Here is a 14180-nt window from a genome sequence, read left to right as displayed (position 1 = left end):
ACCTAACTGTAGGGTGCCTCTCTGCAGGCTCGGAATGTCCTCCAGTGCAATGCACGACCGCAACGGTATTTCATTTTTGGGGGGGGGGGGGGTTCCTGTACTAAAAATTGGGCTTTACATGTTAGGGGTTATCATAGGGCTGGGGAAAAAAATTGATTTAAAATCTGAATCGAGTTGCAAGGGCAAATCGATTCAGATTTTGACTGAATCGATTAGATATTTTTTTTTCCATAGGACCGGTGCTCCGCGGACTAGGCCGAAGCCAAGGCCTCGCCTAAAAAATCCTGCCCGCAGCTCGCCGCGATCCTGGGAAAAGGCTGGAATAGGTGGAAGCCGCGACCTTTTCCCAGGATCGCGGCGAGATGCGGGCAGGATTTTTAAGGCGAGGCCGCGGCTTCGGCCTAGTCCGTGGCTTTTTCCCAGGATTGCGGCGGACTAGGCCTCGGCCTCACCTAAAAACTCCTGCCGGCGCGGTGTCCATCAGAAATCGTGAATCTAGTTTTTTTATTTTTTTTAAATCTGATTTTTTTGGGGCAAAATCGCCCAGCCCTAGGTTATAAACTCTTCCTCCTTTTCTATCAAAAACAAATACAAATAAATAATACATTTTGACAATAAATACACTTTAAATTTGTATGATTGGTTTAAACATTCACATTTGCATCTCAAATTTGACACATGGAAGATCCCATATAGCAAATGCCTTGCCAGAGGCTTCACAAGTTTGTTGCACAATTGCAGCAATTCCGCATGGTAGGACTCCAGATCAACTTTCTTTGCAAACATTCTCTAGGGCTTCTGCAAGTTCTGGTTTAGTAATGATGTGCAATATTCATCCCACCACAGGGGTCACTGTGGCTGAATATTTATGCTGTAGATTTGCAGGGCTCTTGCTGTAGACTCACAACTGCAACTTTGCTCTTGCAAGAGACTCCCCACGCAAATTTGCTACAAATTGTAGAATGTGAGCTTCAAGTGCTCAGTGAAAAACGCGCAACAAGTTAAACAGACTTACAATTCAACACTGCCACATACATCTGTGGCAAGTTATCCTTGCTATCTGGGATATGGAGAAAAGGGATCCCAGCGATCTGGTACAACGATGCAATGTAAAGAAATACACACCATGTAATATGGAAACTTACCACGGGAAACAGCATGCCGTCTCTGAGGAAGTCCTGTGTCTCATACACATTGGGATCTTTAAGCTCCACTGCAAGACAGAACACATCCCCATTCATTACCAGAAACTTCAAAACATTTGCAAATATAAAGCTGTAGTGTTAGTCCTATAGAGAATACTAGACTTTGAAATGAGCAGTTGGTGGATGGATGGGGACCTTCCAACACTCCAGCTGCCAAAGAGGTGATGAGCCGTATTAGGTAGAATGGGCATGCAGATACTTCTTAGTGGTTAGAGGGTCATTGTCTGCCCATGACTGCTTTAATATGACAGTCACCAAAAAGCTTGTAACTTCCCAATGTCACCAATATTGATCAAGGATAAGGGTTACAATTTAGACATTGACCCCGATTGACACTAAGCATTTGTTCAATAGTTTGCCAAAGAAAATGCACACAATTGAAACATTTGTGACATTTAACCGATGGGGAATTTTGCTAAATTTTCACAAATTTTAAAAAGGTGAGTTCCAGCCTTTGTGTGTTTATTAAAAAAGTCAGCAGCTACAAAAAGTTTAGCTGCCGACTTTTAATCAACAGACACTTACCTGCTCCACGGTCCAGCGAAGCGGCTGCCTGGAGCTCAGCTTCCACCCCCCTCTACGGCCGGCGCCTCCATTTATAGTGTAGGCACCCGGCCGTGACAGCTTTCGGCTTCACGGCCGGGCACTCACTGCGCATGTGCGAGCGGCGCTGCGCTTTATGAATGGACAGGCGATCTCCTGGGACCTGTCACGTGTCCCAGGTGATCGCCTAGAGGGAGGAGCCACCTAAGGCGAGAAAAGAAGTCGTGGAGGCGGTCCCTGGGCGGAAGGAGGAAGTGAGACAGGAAGTCCCAATCCTACTGAAGCCCCCCCCCCCTCCAAATGTGGCATGTAATGGGGTGAGGGGTGCTTAAAGCGGAAGTTCCACTTTTGGGTGGAACTCCACTTTAACATCCATCCCAATTCCCGATTCCAAAACATTACCACCTTATTTAAAAAAAAGGGGGGGGGGGTCTGTAAATTACGGCTCGTTGAATGATCATAGTTGAATATTTGCATTTCCAATAGGAAAAACTTCATTCATCCCATCACTTTCGCAGAGCTTTCCTGCAGTATGTTATTAATTATATTCAGAATTTTTAGCCAATTATGAATACTTCAACCAAGAAACCAACAATGGTGGTCTGCCATTTACAGGAGCCTGTGCACACCAGCATAGGTTTTTTGAAAGGAGTTGGTCATTAAAGAGAACCTGTCAGAGTTTATGGAGGTTGCCACTGTTGGCCTCCTGAAAACATGCCATTTGTCTGGCTATCTTTCTGATGCTTTGCCTACAGTGAGTCACTAACCCAGAACAAGTCAGCAGTTAGGGATTTCAAACTCTCCGAGGACGATCATTAGGATGCTTGCTCTAGGTCTGTGACTCAAAATGAAAACATTTAGACCGGGCCAATGGAATTCTCAGAAGGATGGTTGCAATAGCAACCAACCTTTTTTTTTTTTTCAGAACAGGGTCAGACCACCAAAGGCTGGCAATTTGTTTTTTGTAAGATATTTCAGAATTAAAGATAAAGAATATGTAAGCCCAACACTTCAGGAAGTCCCAATCCTGCTGATATGTGCCTGCTGTACCATGTACTTGTATGAAAAATATCCTGTTCTTTGTATTGCTTCCTTTGTGTGAAATCCCTGGTATTCCTGCCAGTCCCTCTGCTTTCCTATTAAAAACTGACCACACTAAGCAGAAGAGCACAGCATGGTCAGCTCTCTGGCTGTGCTGGGAACTCCAACGATGTGCTCTCCTCCAATGATCAGACTTGTCCTGACACCCCCATCATGCACAGCCATTCACTGGGAAGCTCAGTCATCTGCTGTTTCTCCACCCCCAGCTATTATGCAGCTGAGAACAGACGGAATATGATCAAACATTATGAATATCTCTTCCCCCTTTTTTATATGTACTGTATACACAAATGTTTTGCCTTTCATTTCTATTTTAAACTGAATGGGCTGTATTACAAGGTGAACCTTTACAATCACTTAAAAAAAATCACCATCAACTTTAAATCCCTTTCAGGGATAGTGTTGGTGAGATCTTGGGGCCAAATCCACAAAAGGGATACGACAGCGTAACTGCTGTTCCTAACTATGGAACTGATCCACAGAATCAGTTTTCCATAGTTAGGCAGAAGATCCGGCATGTGTAAGGGACTTACACTGCCGGATCTTAGGATGCAGTACCGCATCCGCCACTGGGGGCATTTCGCGTCGAAATGCCGCCTCGGGTATGCAAATTAGCACTTGCGGAGATCCACAAAGCTTTTCAGCTTCGTTTTTTCTCCGTAAGTTTTATTTTGCATACGCAAAATTAGGGCTGCTTTTACATGGTGTAAAGTTAGTACACCATGTAAAAGCAGACCTTTCTGTCCAGCGACGCGATTTTTTTTAAATTTTGAATTTTTTTTTTCCCGCCGTATCTTTTTTTTTTCCCGACGCAACTTTATTGACCCGTCGCAATCCACAAAGCTCGGCGTAACGTAATTTCGCGCTATGCACGTCGGGAAAATTACGTCACGAGCATGCGCAGTACGGCCGGCGCGGGAGCGCGCCCAATTTAAATGGGAATCGCCCCCATTTGAATAGGAACGCCTTGCGACGGCGGAATTTAACTTACACAGCCCAAAATTTCTAGGTAAGTGCTTTGTGGATCGGGCACTTAGGTAGAAATTTTAAGGCAGTGTAACTTAAATGGAAAAAAATAAGTTACGCCGGATCTTTGTGGATTTGGCCCTTGGTTCTTGGATTCCTGGGCCAGCACATGAGCCTTAGCTGCAGGAGGCCCTTTGTTGGCAGTTCTTGTGCTTTAAACATCTGAAAACTATGGCCCAGATTCGAGAGATACGACGGCGCATCTCCAGATACGCCGTCGTATCTCTGCCTAGCGCCGTCGTATCTATGCGACTGATTCTTAGAATCAGTTACGCATAGATATCCCTTAACTGCAATTTTTTTTTTGCCTGCTAGGTGGCGCTTCCGTCGATTTCCCCGTCGAGTATGCAAATTAGCTAAATACGCGAATTCCCGAACGTACGCGCGGCCGACGCAGTAAAGTTACAACGTTTACGTTAGGCTTTTCCCGGCGTAAAGTTGCCCCTGGGTCTATGAGGCGCAGTCAATGTTAAGTATGGCCGTCGTTCCCGCGTCTAAAATGTAAAAAGTTACGTCGTTTGCGTAAGTCGTCTGTGAATGGTGCTGGACGTAATTTACGTCCACGTCAAAACCAATGACGTCCTTGCGACGTCATTTAGAGCAATGCACGCTGGGATTTTTTAGGGACGGCGCATGCGCAGTTCGTTCGGCGCGGGGACGCGCATCATTTAAATGATACCCGCCGAATTTGAATTCCGCCGGGTGATTTACGTTACGCCCCTGCAACTTTACACGCAAGTGCTTTGTGAATAAAGCACTTGCCTGAAAAACTTGCGGCGGCGTAACGTAAATCAGATATGTTACGCCCGCCCAAATTTACGCCCATCTACGAGAATCTGGGCCTATATGCTTTAAGAAACCCAAGCAAGGTGTTAAAAAATAAAAACCAAAGTTCCCCACAACAAATAATCTCATCACCAATGTGTCCTATCACCCCTCTGCTGCAATGTTGCAGCTGCCATTACTTTTAGCACTTCCCACCCCATGTGCAGTGGTTCCCCTATGTCATTGCCAAATCCCGTAGTGATGCAAGGGAAACACTGCAGTGAGGCTATAAAGGTGGGCACGAACAGTAATGGCAACTGTGGTGGGGGTCTCACTGCTGAGCAATGGCATAGCATGGGTTGCCAGCGCCCGGGGCAAGGCAAGTAATATGCATCCCCTAACCCATGGGCTTGTAGTCGTCCTTCCAGTAGTACTGACCTACCTGACCACTACACTTACCTGATTTCTACACTGACACCTACTAGACCACTACACTGACCCAATTTCTGCACTGACCTGATTCCTGCACTGACCTACTAGACCACTACACTGACCCGATTCCTACACCGACACCTACACCGACCTACCCACCTACCTTATTACTACACTGACCCGATTTCAACACCGACACCTACACAGACACCTGTACTGACCTCTACATTGACCCGATTCCTACACCGACACCTACACCGACCTACCTTATTACTACACTGACCCGATACCTACACCGACACCTGTACTGACCTCTACCTGACCACTACATTGACCCGATTCCTACACCGACACCGACCTACTTTATTACTACACTGACCCGATACAGACACCTGTACTGACCTCTACCTGACCACTACATTGACCCGATTCCTACACCGACACCGACCTACCTTATTACTACACTGACCCGATACAGACACCTGTACTGACCTCTACCTGACCACTACATTGACCCGATTCCTACACCGACCTACCTTATTACTACACTGACCCGATACAGACACCTGTACTGACCTCTACCTGACCACTACATTGACCCGATTCCTACACTGACACCTACACCGACCTACCTTATTACTACACTGACCCGATACCTACACAGACACCTGTACTGACCTCTACCTGACCACTACATTGACCCGATTCCTATACCGACACCGACCTACCTTATTACTACACTGACCCGATACAGACACCTGTACTGACCTCTACATTGACCCGATTCCTACACCAACCTACCTTATTACTACACTGACCCGATACCTACACAGACACCTGTACTGACCTCTACCTGACCATTACACTGACCAGATTCCTACACTGACCACTACAGACCTACCTGATACCTGCACTGACCTACCTCTCCCCCGACCATATCCACACCCCTGGGCCCGGCAACACGTCACTCGCCTCTTTCAGTTCCCCGAGTCCCATCTGCTATTATGTGGCCTCTGCCAGACAGTGTTACAATGAGGACTCGAGGAGATCCGGAGTGGAGGAGAGACACGGCATGCCAGTGTAGAGGCAGCTGAACAGCGAGGCGGGACTCTGGAAACAAGCGGCGCTGCGCATGAAGCACCGACTGCCATCTTCATTCACAAACAAGCCCCGCGGCCACAGGTGACAATTTCAGCCAATCACTGGGCACCCATGTCCGCCACTTGTCCATTACAGAGCGGCGGTCACAGAGCGCAGTCCAAGTTGGGGAAAGCGAGCCGGCCAGACGGGACAGTGTAGATAAAGAATAGTGGACGGAATGACTCTGGATGGCGGGCATGGGATGCGCCCCCTCAATGTTGCGCCCGGGGGCCACTGACCCCTCTGCCCCCACCTCCACCCACCCACTGCTGCTGAGATCCCCAACCAACAAACCCCTACAAGTCTACGCTTATAAGCAGAACATCTCCTTTGCCCCCTTTAAAGAATGACAAAAGCAAAACATGACCACAATACTCTATCATTTAAGGACAATTATGATTAAAAAAAAGCATTACCTTGAAGGGCCAGGGAAGCTAGTCGAACGTACTGCTCCACAGTACAGTGCACATGTCCATCATAGACATTCTTTTTTAACTGGAGGTAATACTGGTACCTGTAAGACAAGTGTTGTGTTATCAATATTCAGTCAGAGGATACAGGTGAGCTCACTATAATATTCGTGATCCCCCAACAGTGTGACATTTCCGAAAAGTAGAATGTGATCAAAATAGACAGAAAGACAAAACAGCCCCTCTCAACCAATGTGCCACTGCACCCAGGAGTGCCATCTGGGCTCTGCAATGCTCTGGGGCCCCTACAACAATGACAGTGCAGGTAAACAGGCATAAAGTAGGTAGGAGGCCGATTGCCTCCCCTGTGTATCACTCTCAGTGCCATCATGTGGCCCCCAATTTCGGGGCAGTGCGGGCTCAAGGACCAGCTGCTTTGGGGAAAGTGCAGAGGGCCCCCATGCAGCTGAGGCCCCTGGGCAGTGCCCAGGTGTGCCCTCTCATTAAGACAGCCCTGCTGCAGGGTGCCATGGCAAAAAGCTAAAAATTGTACCAACAAAGGCAGCGCCGCCCACCCGCGTTCTACTAAAAGATGACATAAAGGCTTGTTAAGGAGAACATCAGGTCCCCGCACAACATCAACATTTCCCCTCACTTGTTTCCACAACTTCGCGATAGGGAATCGCAGGTCATCAGGGAAGGGGGAGTTGGGCTGCCTGTGATTCTCTCCTCTCCCGGAGATCAGATTGGATTTCTCCTCCCAGTGCCAAGTATCCTGGGGCCAGAAGCTAAGGGGTCACTCAACAGCTTTTTCTGGGTCAGTCAAAGGTGGTGGATGGGACAACGGTGTGGCCACCTCTGTTCCTCACTGCACAGATGGCTGCTATTGCTGATCCAGCAGATGAAGATGGAGGAGGAGCAGAGTTAGCAGCCCTGCAAGTCTTTTAACCGCCTGTGGTACTGTATGTGGCTGATGGGGAGAGGCTTCTCCAGCGTGAATTCTGTTCATCTGCTTACTGACTAACCTGCCACTACATTACTGCTTAATGACCACAACTACAATACTGCTCACTGACGGCCACGCCACTACATTACTGCTCACCGACGGCCACGCCACTACATTACTGCTCACTGACCGCCACGCCACTACATTACTGCTCACTGACCGCCACGCCACTACATTACTGCTCACTGACCGCCACGCCACTACATTACTGCTCACTGATGGCCACGCCACTACATTACTGCTCACTGATGGCCACGCCACTACATTACTGCTCACTGACCGCCACGCCACTACATTACTGCTCACTGACGGCCACGCCACTACATTACTGCTCACCGACGGCCACGCCACTACATTACTGCTCACTGACTGCCACGCCACTACATTACTGCTCACTGATTGCCACGCCACTACATTACTGCTCACTGATGGCCACGCCACTACATTACTGCTCACTGACGGCCACGCCACTACATTACTGCTCCCTGACGGCCACGCCACTACATTACTGCTCCCTGACGGCCACGCCACTACATTACTGCTCCCTGACGGCCACGCCACTACATACTGATCACTGACCATCCTGCCACTACATACCGATCGCCCTGCCACTACATACTGCTCACTGACCACCACGCCACTACATACTGATCACCGACCACCCTGCCACTACATACTGATCACCGACCACCCTGCCACTACATACTGATCACCGACCACCCTGCCACTACATACTGATCACCGACCACCCTGCCACTACACACTGATCACCGACCACTACATACTGATCACCGACCACTACATACTGATCACCGACCACCCTGCCACTACATACTGATCACCGACCACCCTGCCACTACATACTGATCACCGACCACCCTGCCACTACATACTGATCACCGACCACCCTGCCACTACACACTGATCACCGACCACCCTGCCACTACACACTGATCACCGACCACTACATACTGATCACCGACCACCCTGCCACTACATACTGATCACTGACTGTTCTGCCACTACATACTGATTACTGACCGCTCTGCCACTACATACTAATTACTGACCGCTCTGCCACTACATACTGATCACTGGCTGTCCTGCCACTACATACTGCGAACTGGTGACTACTTATCCAGAATATACCTACTTTTACAGTTATCAATGTAACATTTTCCAAAAAGGACACGAACTGTATATGTGTGGGACTTAATCTTTCTTCCTGTTGTGTTAAGACGGGAAGCAAGGAGAATCTCCCAAAGGGGGACACAGACACTAATAAAAAGCTGCAACTATTCCCTGCTAAAAAAAGAAAAAAAAAAAAAAATGGACAAAATGCACCGCACATACATATATACTGTACAGAGTTCTTTTATCATCATCTGAAGATGGGAAATTTCCTGTACACTAAAGCTTCTGGATTAACCCGAACCCGGTCTAGCATGAAAGGCTGGCAGGTTGTTTATCAGAAACATTTTACGGTCACTGAAACGTTAACTAATAAATATCGACTTCAACCATAGAGGCTACAAGAAACATGCAAGGAATCCGATACAGGCTGGCGCGTTTTGCACAATTTCCGTGGGAGCGACCAGGAATGCAGGCATTAAAGGGGGAGGCCGGAGAGCGTCAGAGCGTTCAAAATTAATGATTTCACAGTTGAAAGAGCCAGCAGGGTTGGAGGAAATACGGAACAGGTCCAGGTAGTGATAACACGGCAGGGCGGAGGATAGGGGGCACCTGATGGCTCATTTCCTCCCTGTGAATCAATAACCAATTTACACCTGTAGCCCAATCTGCGGTGTCACCTCTGCAATTGGCGACCATCAGGGCCACATTCAGACATCACAACGTCCTTTGCACTGATTAATAAAGAAGTCATATTTGTACAGGCTCCTCCTCTTCCATTATGGGGTTATTTTGGCAAAACCTAAAAAAAGAAAGTGCCATTGATGGCGGCATGTTGTCTGGTTTATATAATAAGCATTTAATAAACTGTTCAAGGCTGCCAGCCAAAATAAGAAAATGGTATCATTGTGTCTCTAGGGTCTTGCGACTCCTCTGCATTGTTCCTGCACCCTCTTCTTTGCAGCTCTTCAGCTGGCACTAAACAATATGCTCTGCAAACGATCCATACACATCCACTACCTAACGGCCCTGTAATCTATTTTTCATTAAATCGTTTTACGTTTTTTTTCATGCCTCCTTGCAACGCCCTCTGTGAGCTCCTAAACCTCACGTTCTCCATTTTTACTTTGGTTTGGAATGAGAAGGGTACACTAGTTGTGGTCACGTACATTGTTCTATGAACACTATATATCCCAAAGTCCAGTGTTGTTCAACCGGGGGTGACTCAGCACCCTGGGGTGCTGTCAGGAGTTCGCAATCCTTCTGTGTATAAAGTGGAGTCAGAGAGCTCAGCCCGCACCTCCACCCAGCACTCTCCTCCTCTCTGTACTATTGCTGGCAAAACAGAAAGCTGTGCTTTCACCAATGGGGCACCATTTCTCTCACGGATACCAATGAGGGGCAACCTTCCACCCACTGACACCAACAATGGGGGCACGATTCCTACCACCGATACCAATGATGGGCACCCTTCCATCCACTGACACCAACAATGGGGCACTATTCCTCCCATTCACACCAACAATTGGGGCACTATTCCTACCACCGATACCAAAAGCTTCTGGATTAACCCGAACCCAGTCTAGCATGAAAGGCCATCCACTGACACCAATGATGGGGCACTAGTCTTCCCACTTACACCAATGATGGAGCATTATGCCCCCCATTAAAGATGTGGCGGTATTTACTCCCACTGACACCAGAACATTTTCTACTCCCACTGGCCACAGTCTGGCCCCCCTAAAGTAAACTGGCCCTTTGTTAGAAAGTTTGGAGACTCCTACCATTGAGGGAAGATGCCTAGCCTTACCTATTCTCTGGTCATGTGATTGACTCCCAAACAAGGTATGTAATTAACCCGTAAAGGTTTTATTTAGTATTTTCATTGGTACGTTGAAGGGGGTAGGAAAAGGATGAACCATGGAAAGCAACATGCAGTGCCTTGAAAAAGTATTCATACCCCTTGAAATTTTACATGTTGCAACCAAAGACGTAAATTAATTTTATTGGAATTTTATGTAATGGACTAAACACAAAGGCCCGGATTCACAAAGCACTTGCACCGACGTATCTTGAGATACGCTGCGTAAGTGCAAATATGTGCTGTCGTATCTATGCGCCGGACTCAGAAACTAACATACGCCTGAAAATAGGTTTCATCAGACCGACGTAACTTGCCTACGCCAGAGTAGAGTGGGCGCATATTTACGCTGGACGTATTTGGAGCTCCCATTGATTTTCTATTCACATATGCAAATGAGGGAGAGACGCCGATTCACGAACGTACGTCCGACGCAGTGCGCGTAAAGTCATACGTCCGGCGTAAAGTTATGCCCCATAAAGGAGGTGTAACGCAGCAGCATCCATGCAAAGGGCTGCAACAGGGAACACAAGCCGACATATTTTACGTAGTTTACATAGGACGTGAATATGACTAGGCGTAGGTTACGTTCACGCCGTAGGCAGTGATCCGACGTATCTTAAGCAGTAGTTCCGACGTGATTGTGAGCATGCGCACTGAGTTGCGCCCACGGGACGGCGCATGCGCAGTTGGCGATTCGTAGCTGTCTGGCGCTCGGCCCATCATTTGCATGGGGTCACGCCTCATTAGCATGGCTCACGCCCACTTCCACTTACGCCGACGTACGCCTTGGAAACCCAGCGTAGATTTGGAAAGAAGTGCTTTGTGAATTCAGTGCTTGCCTCTCTGAGCTGCGTCAGCATAGCGTAAAGGAGATACGCTACGGCGGCATTAAAAATGCGCCAGTGTCTGTGAATCCAGGCCAAAATCTCCAGTTTGCGATAGGCCACGTTTTTGGCCTAAAAGCAAAACACTGTGTGGTAGAAAACCAACACTGCACATCACCCTGAACACGCCATCCCCACCGTGAAACATGGTGGTGGCAGCATCATGTTGTGGGGATGCTTTTCTTCAGCAGGGACAGGGAAGCTGGTCAGAGTTGATGGAAAGACGCATGGAGCCAAATACAATCTTAGAAGAAAACCTCTTAGATTCTGCAAAAGACTTGAGACTGGGGAGGAGGTTCACCTTACAGCAGGACAACATCCCTAAACATACAGCCAGAGCTACAATGGAATGGTTTAGATCAAAGCATATTCATGTGTTAGAATGGCCCAGTCAAAGTCCAGACCTAAATCCAATTGAGAATCTGTGGCAAGACTTGAAAATTGCTGTTCACAGACGCTCTCCATCCAATATGACAGAGCTTGAGCTGTTTTGCAAAGAAGAATGGATAAAAATGTCCCTCTCTAGATGTGCAAAGCTGGTAGAGACATCCCCAAAAAGACTTGCAGATGTAATTGCAGCGAAAGGGGGTTCTACAAAAGTATTGTCTCGGGGGGGTGAATACAAATGCACTCCACACTTTTCACATACCGTATTTAAACGGCGTATACGTGCACTTTTTTGCCCTGAAAATCAGGGCAAAATCGTGGGTGCGCGATATACGCTGATACCCGCGCCGAGTTTGAACCACTGCGCCGGCATATACTGAGCGCAGTACACTCGGGCAGGCTCGGCTCCTCTCGTGGTCACGTTCTGGACGTGACCGCGAGAGGAGCCGAGCCTGCCCGACTACTATACCCAAGTGTACTGCGCTCGGTTTATGCCGGCGCAGTGGTTCAAACTCGGCGCGGGGATCGAGCGGGGAGGACACCGCAGAAGAACGCCAGACCCGACGAGGAGGACACCACCGAAGCCGCAGACGGACGCCGGACCCGACGAGGCCGCTGATGGACGCCGCGCAAGACACCAAAACTGTAAGTACTAAAATGTTTTTTTTTTTACAGGAATGCAGGTCCACTTTAGGGGTGCGCGATATACGCCGGAGCGCGCAATACCCCGATAAATACGGTATATATTTGTAATAAAAAAAAAAAAAGAAAAAAGAAAACCATTTATCATTTTCCTTCCACTTCACAATTATGTGCCACTTAGTGTTGGTCCATTACATAAAACCCCAATAGAATACATTTACATTTTTGTTTGCAACATGACAAAATGTGGAAAATGTCAAGGGGTATGAATACTTTTTCAAGGCACTGTATAAGCAGATTAAACTTCAGCTTTAAGAGCAAGGCACTCATGTCTGTATCTTCCAAAAGCTCAGCTCAGCACTGCGTCCTCCATTCGTGTCTCTGGCCTGCTCAGCCATGTCTTGCCAAGGCATGCAGGCATTTTTTAACACGCTTCTCTGTGCCGATCCTGCCTTCCCTACAGCCGTCTGCTTGTATTCCAGAATAAACAAAGACTATTTCCAGCAGTCAGGCTGGAATCTTAGTGTTTGCCTTTGCAGAGAGGGATGGAGCTTCTTTTTTTTTTTTTCACCCTAAAAGGCCACTATTTGTTAAAAAATAAACTTTCCACGTGAACTATGCGAGAAGCCAGTCGCAGCACGCTCGCAGGAGACGGCAAGCTCCAACCTGAAGCTAACTTTCTGCCCTCCAACCTCCACATTCATTAGAGCAAATTACAGGGAGAGGATCGGCAGCACAAGGCATTCCCTAATCGCAACCTATAATTTCAGAGCTAATCTGTAGTACGCGGCGAGGAAAGAATCGCCACCATCCGCACTGGGACTGATTTGCATGGCTTCAATGGGGATTGTTCAGTTTGCGGTTTGTAGGGAACACAATACACAAGGATAATCTCGTTCAAAATGCTTGTGAAGACCCAAATTCACCAACAATGCACGCATCAGCCCCGGGTAAAGCGGCATTCCTCTCAACAGATCCAAAATTAAAGGGAAGCTATAAAAGTATTTCAATATTGCTTATAAAGTGCTGCATACATTGAGGGCGCTACAATATATAAATACCTGTAATAGGCAAATAAATCAATCCATGAAGGCCTTAGTCAGCGATAGAATCTGCCCAAGATAAAAGGTATACTCCACTTAAAGCTGAACTTCAGGCAAACCGCTAAATACACAAACCTGCCAAATGATATGGGTTCCTGTTCATCCTTTTCTAAGATCTACACAGCTCCGTCACACAGCACAGCCCTGGGAGGGGACCCGATCTTAATCTGCAGCAGTTTCACTTTAAAGGCACACTAAAGTGTTTTTTTGTTTTTTTTTAACTACTTGCCAACCAGCCGCCCCTGCGCGAGAGCCCGTAGCTATACGTCGGCTCTCTCACAGGCCACTAGGGGGCCCCCCGCTCGCCCCTGACTCGTGTGCGCGTGCCCAGCAGGCACGATCGCTGCCGGGCACACGCGATCGCTCGTTACAGAGCAGGGATCGGGAGCTGTGTGTGTAAACACACAGCTTCCGGTCCTGACAGGGGAGAGAAATGCTGATACAATGTATGAACAGAAGATCAGTCATTTCCCCCATGTCAGTCCACCCCCCCCTCCTTACAGTTAGAACACACCCAGGGAACATACTTCACTCCTTCCCC

The 14180-nt window shown here is 47.9% G+C and overlaps 1 protein-coding gene across 1 annotated transcript in view; it reads right to left on the bottom strand.

Moving 5' to 3' along the window:
- Window positions 1–14180, bottom strand: part of PTPN14 (protein tyrosine phosphatase non-receptor type 14) — a 151469-nt gene that overhangs the window by 59578 nt on the left and 77711 nt on the right. The window contains exons 4-5 of the mRNA XM_040351453.1: window positions 6629–6726; window positions 1146–1213 (exon numbers count right to left, since the gene is read on the bottom strand). Of these exons, the coding sequence (XP_040207387.1) occupies window positions 1146–1213; window positions 6629–6726 (166 nt within the window). The remainder of the gene's footprint in view (window positions 1–1145; window positions 1214–6628; window positions 6727–14180) is intronic.

This window comes from Rana temporaria, chromosome 4 (assembly GCF_905171775.1).
Source record: "Rana temporaria chromosome 4, aRanTem1.1, whole genome shotgun sequence".
Lineage (NCBI taxonomy): Eukaryota > Metazoa > Chordata > Amphibia > Anura > Ranidae > Rana > Rana temporaria.
This window is presented reverse-complemented; position numbering and strand designations above follow the sequence as displayed.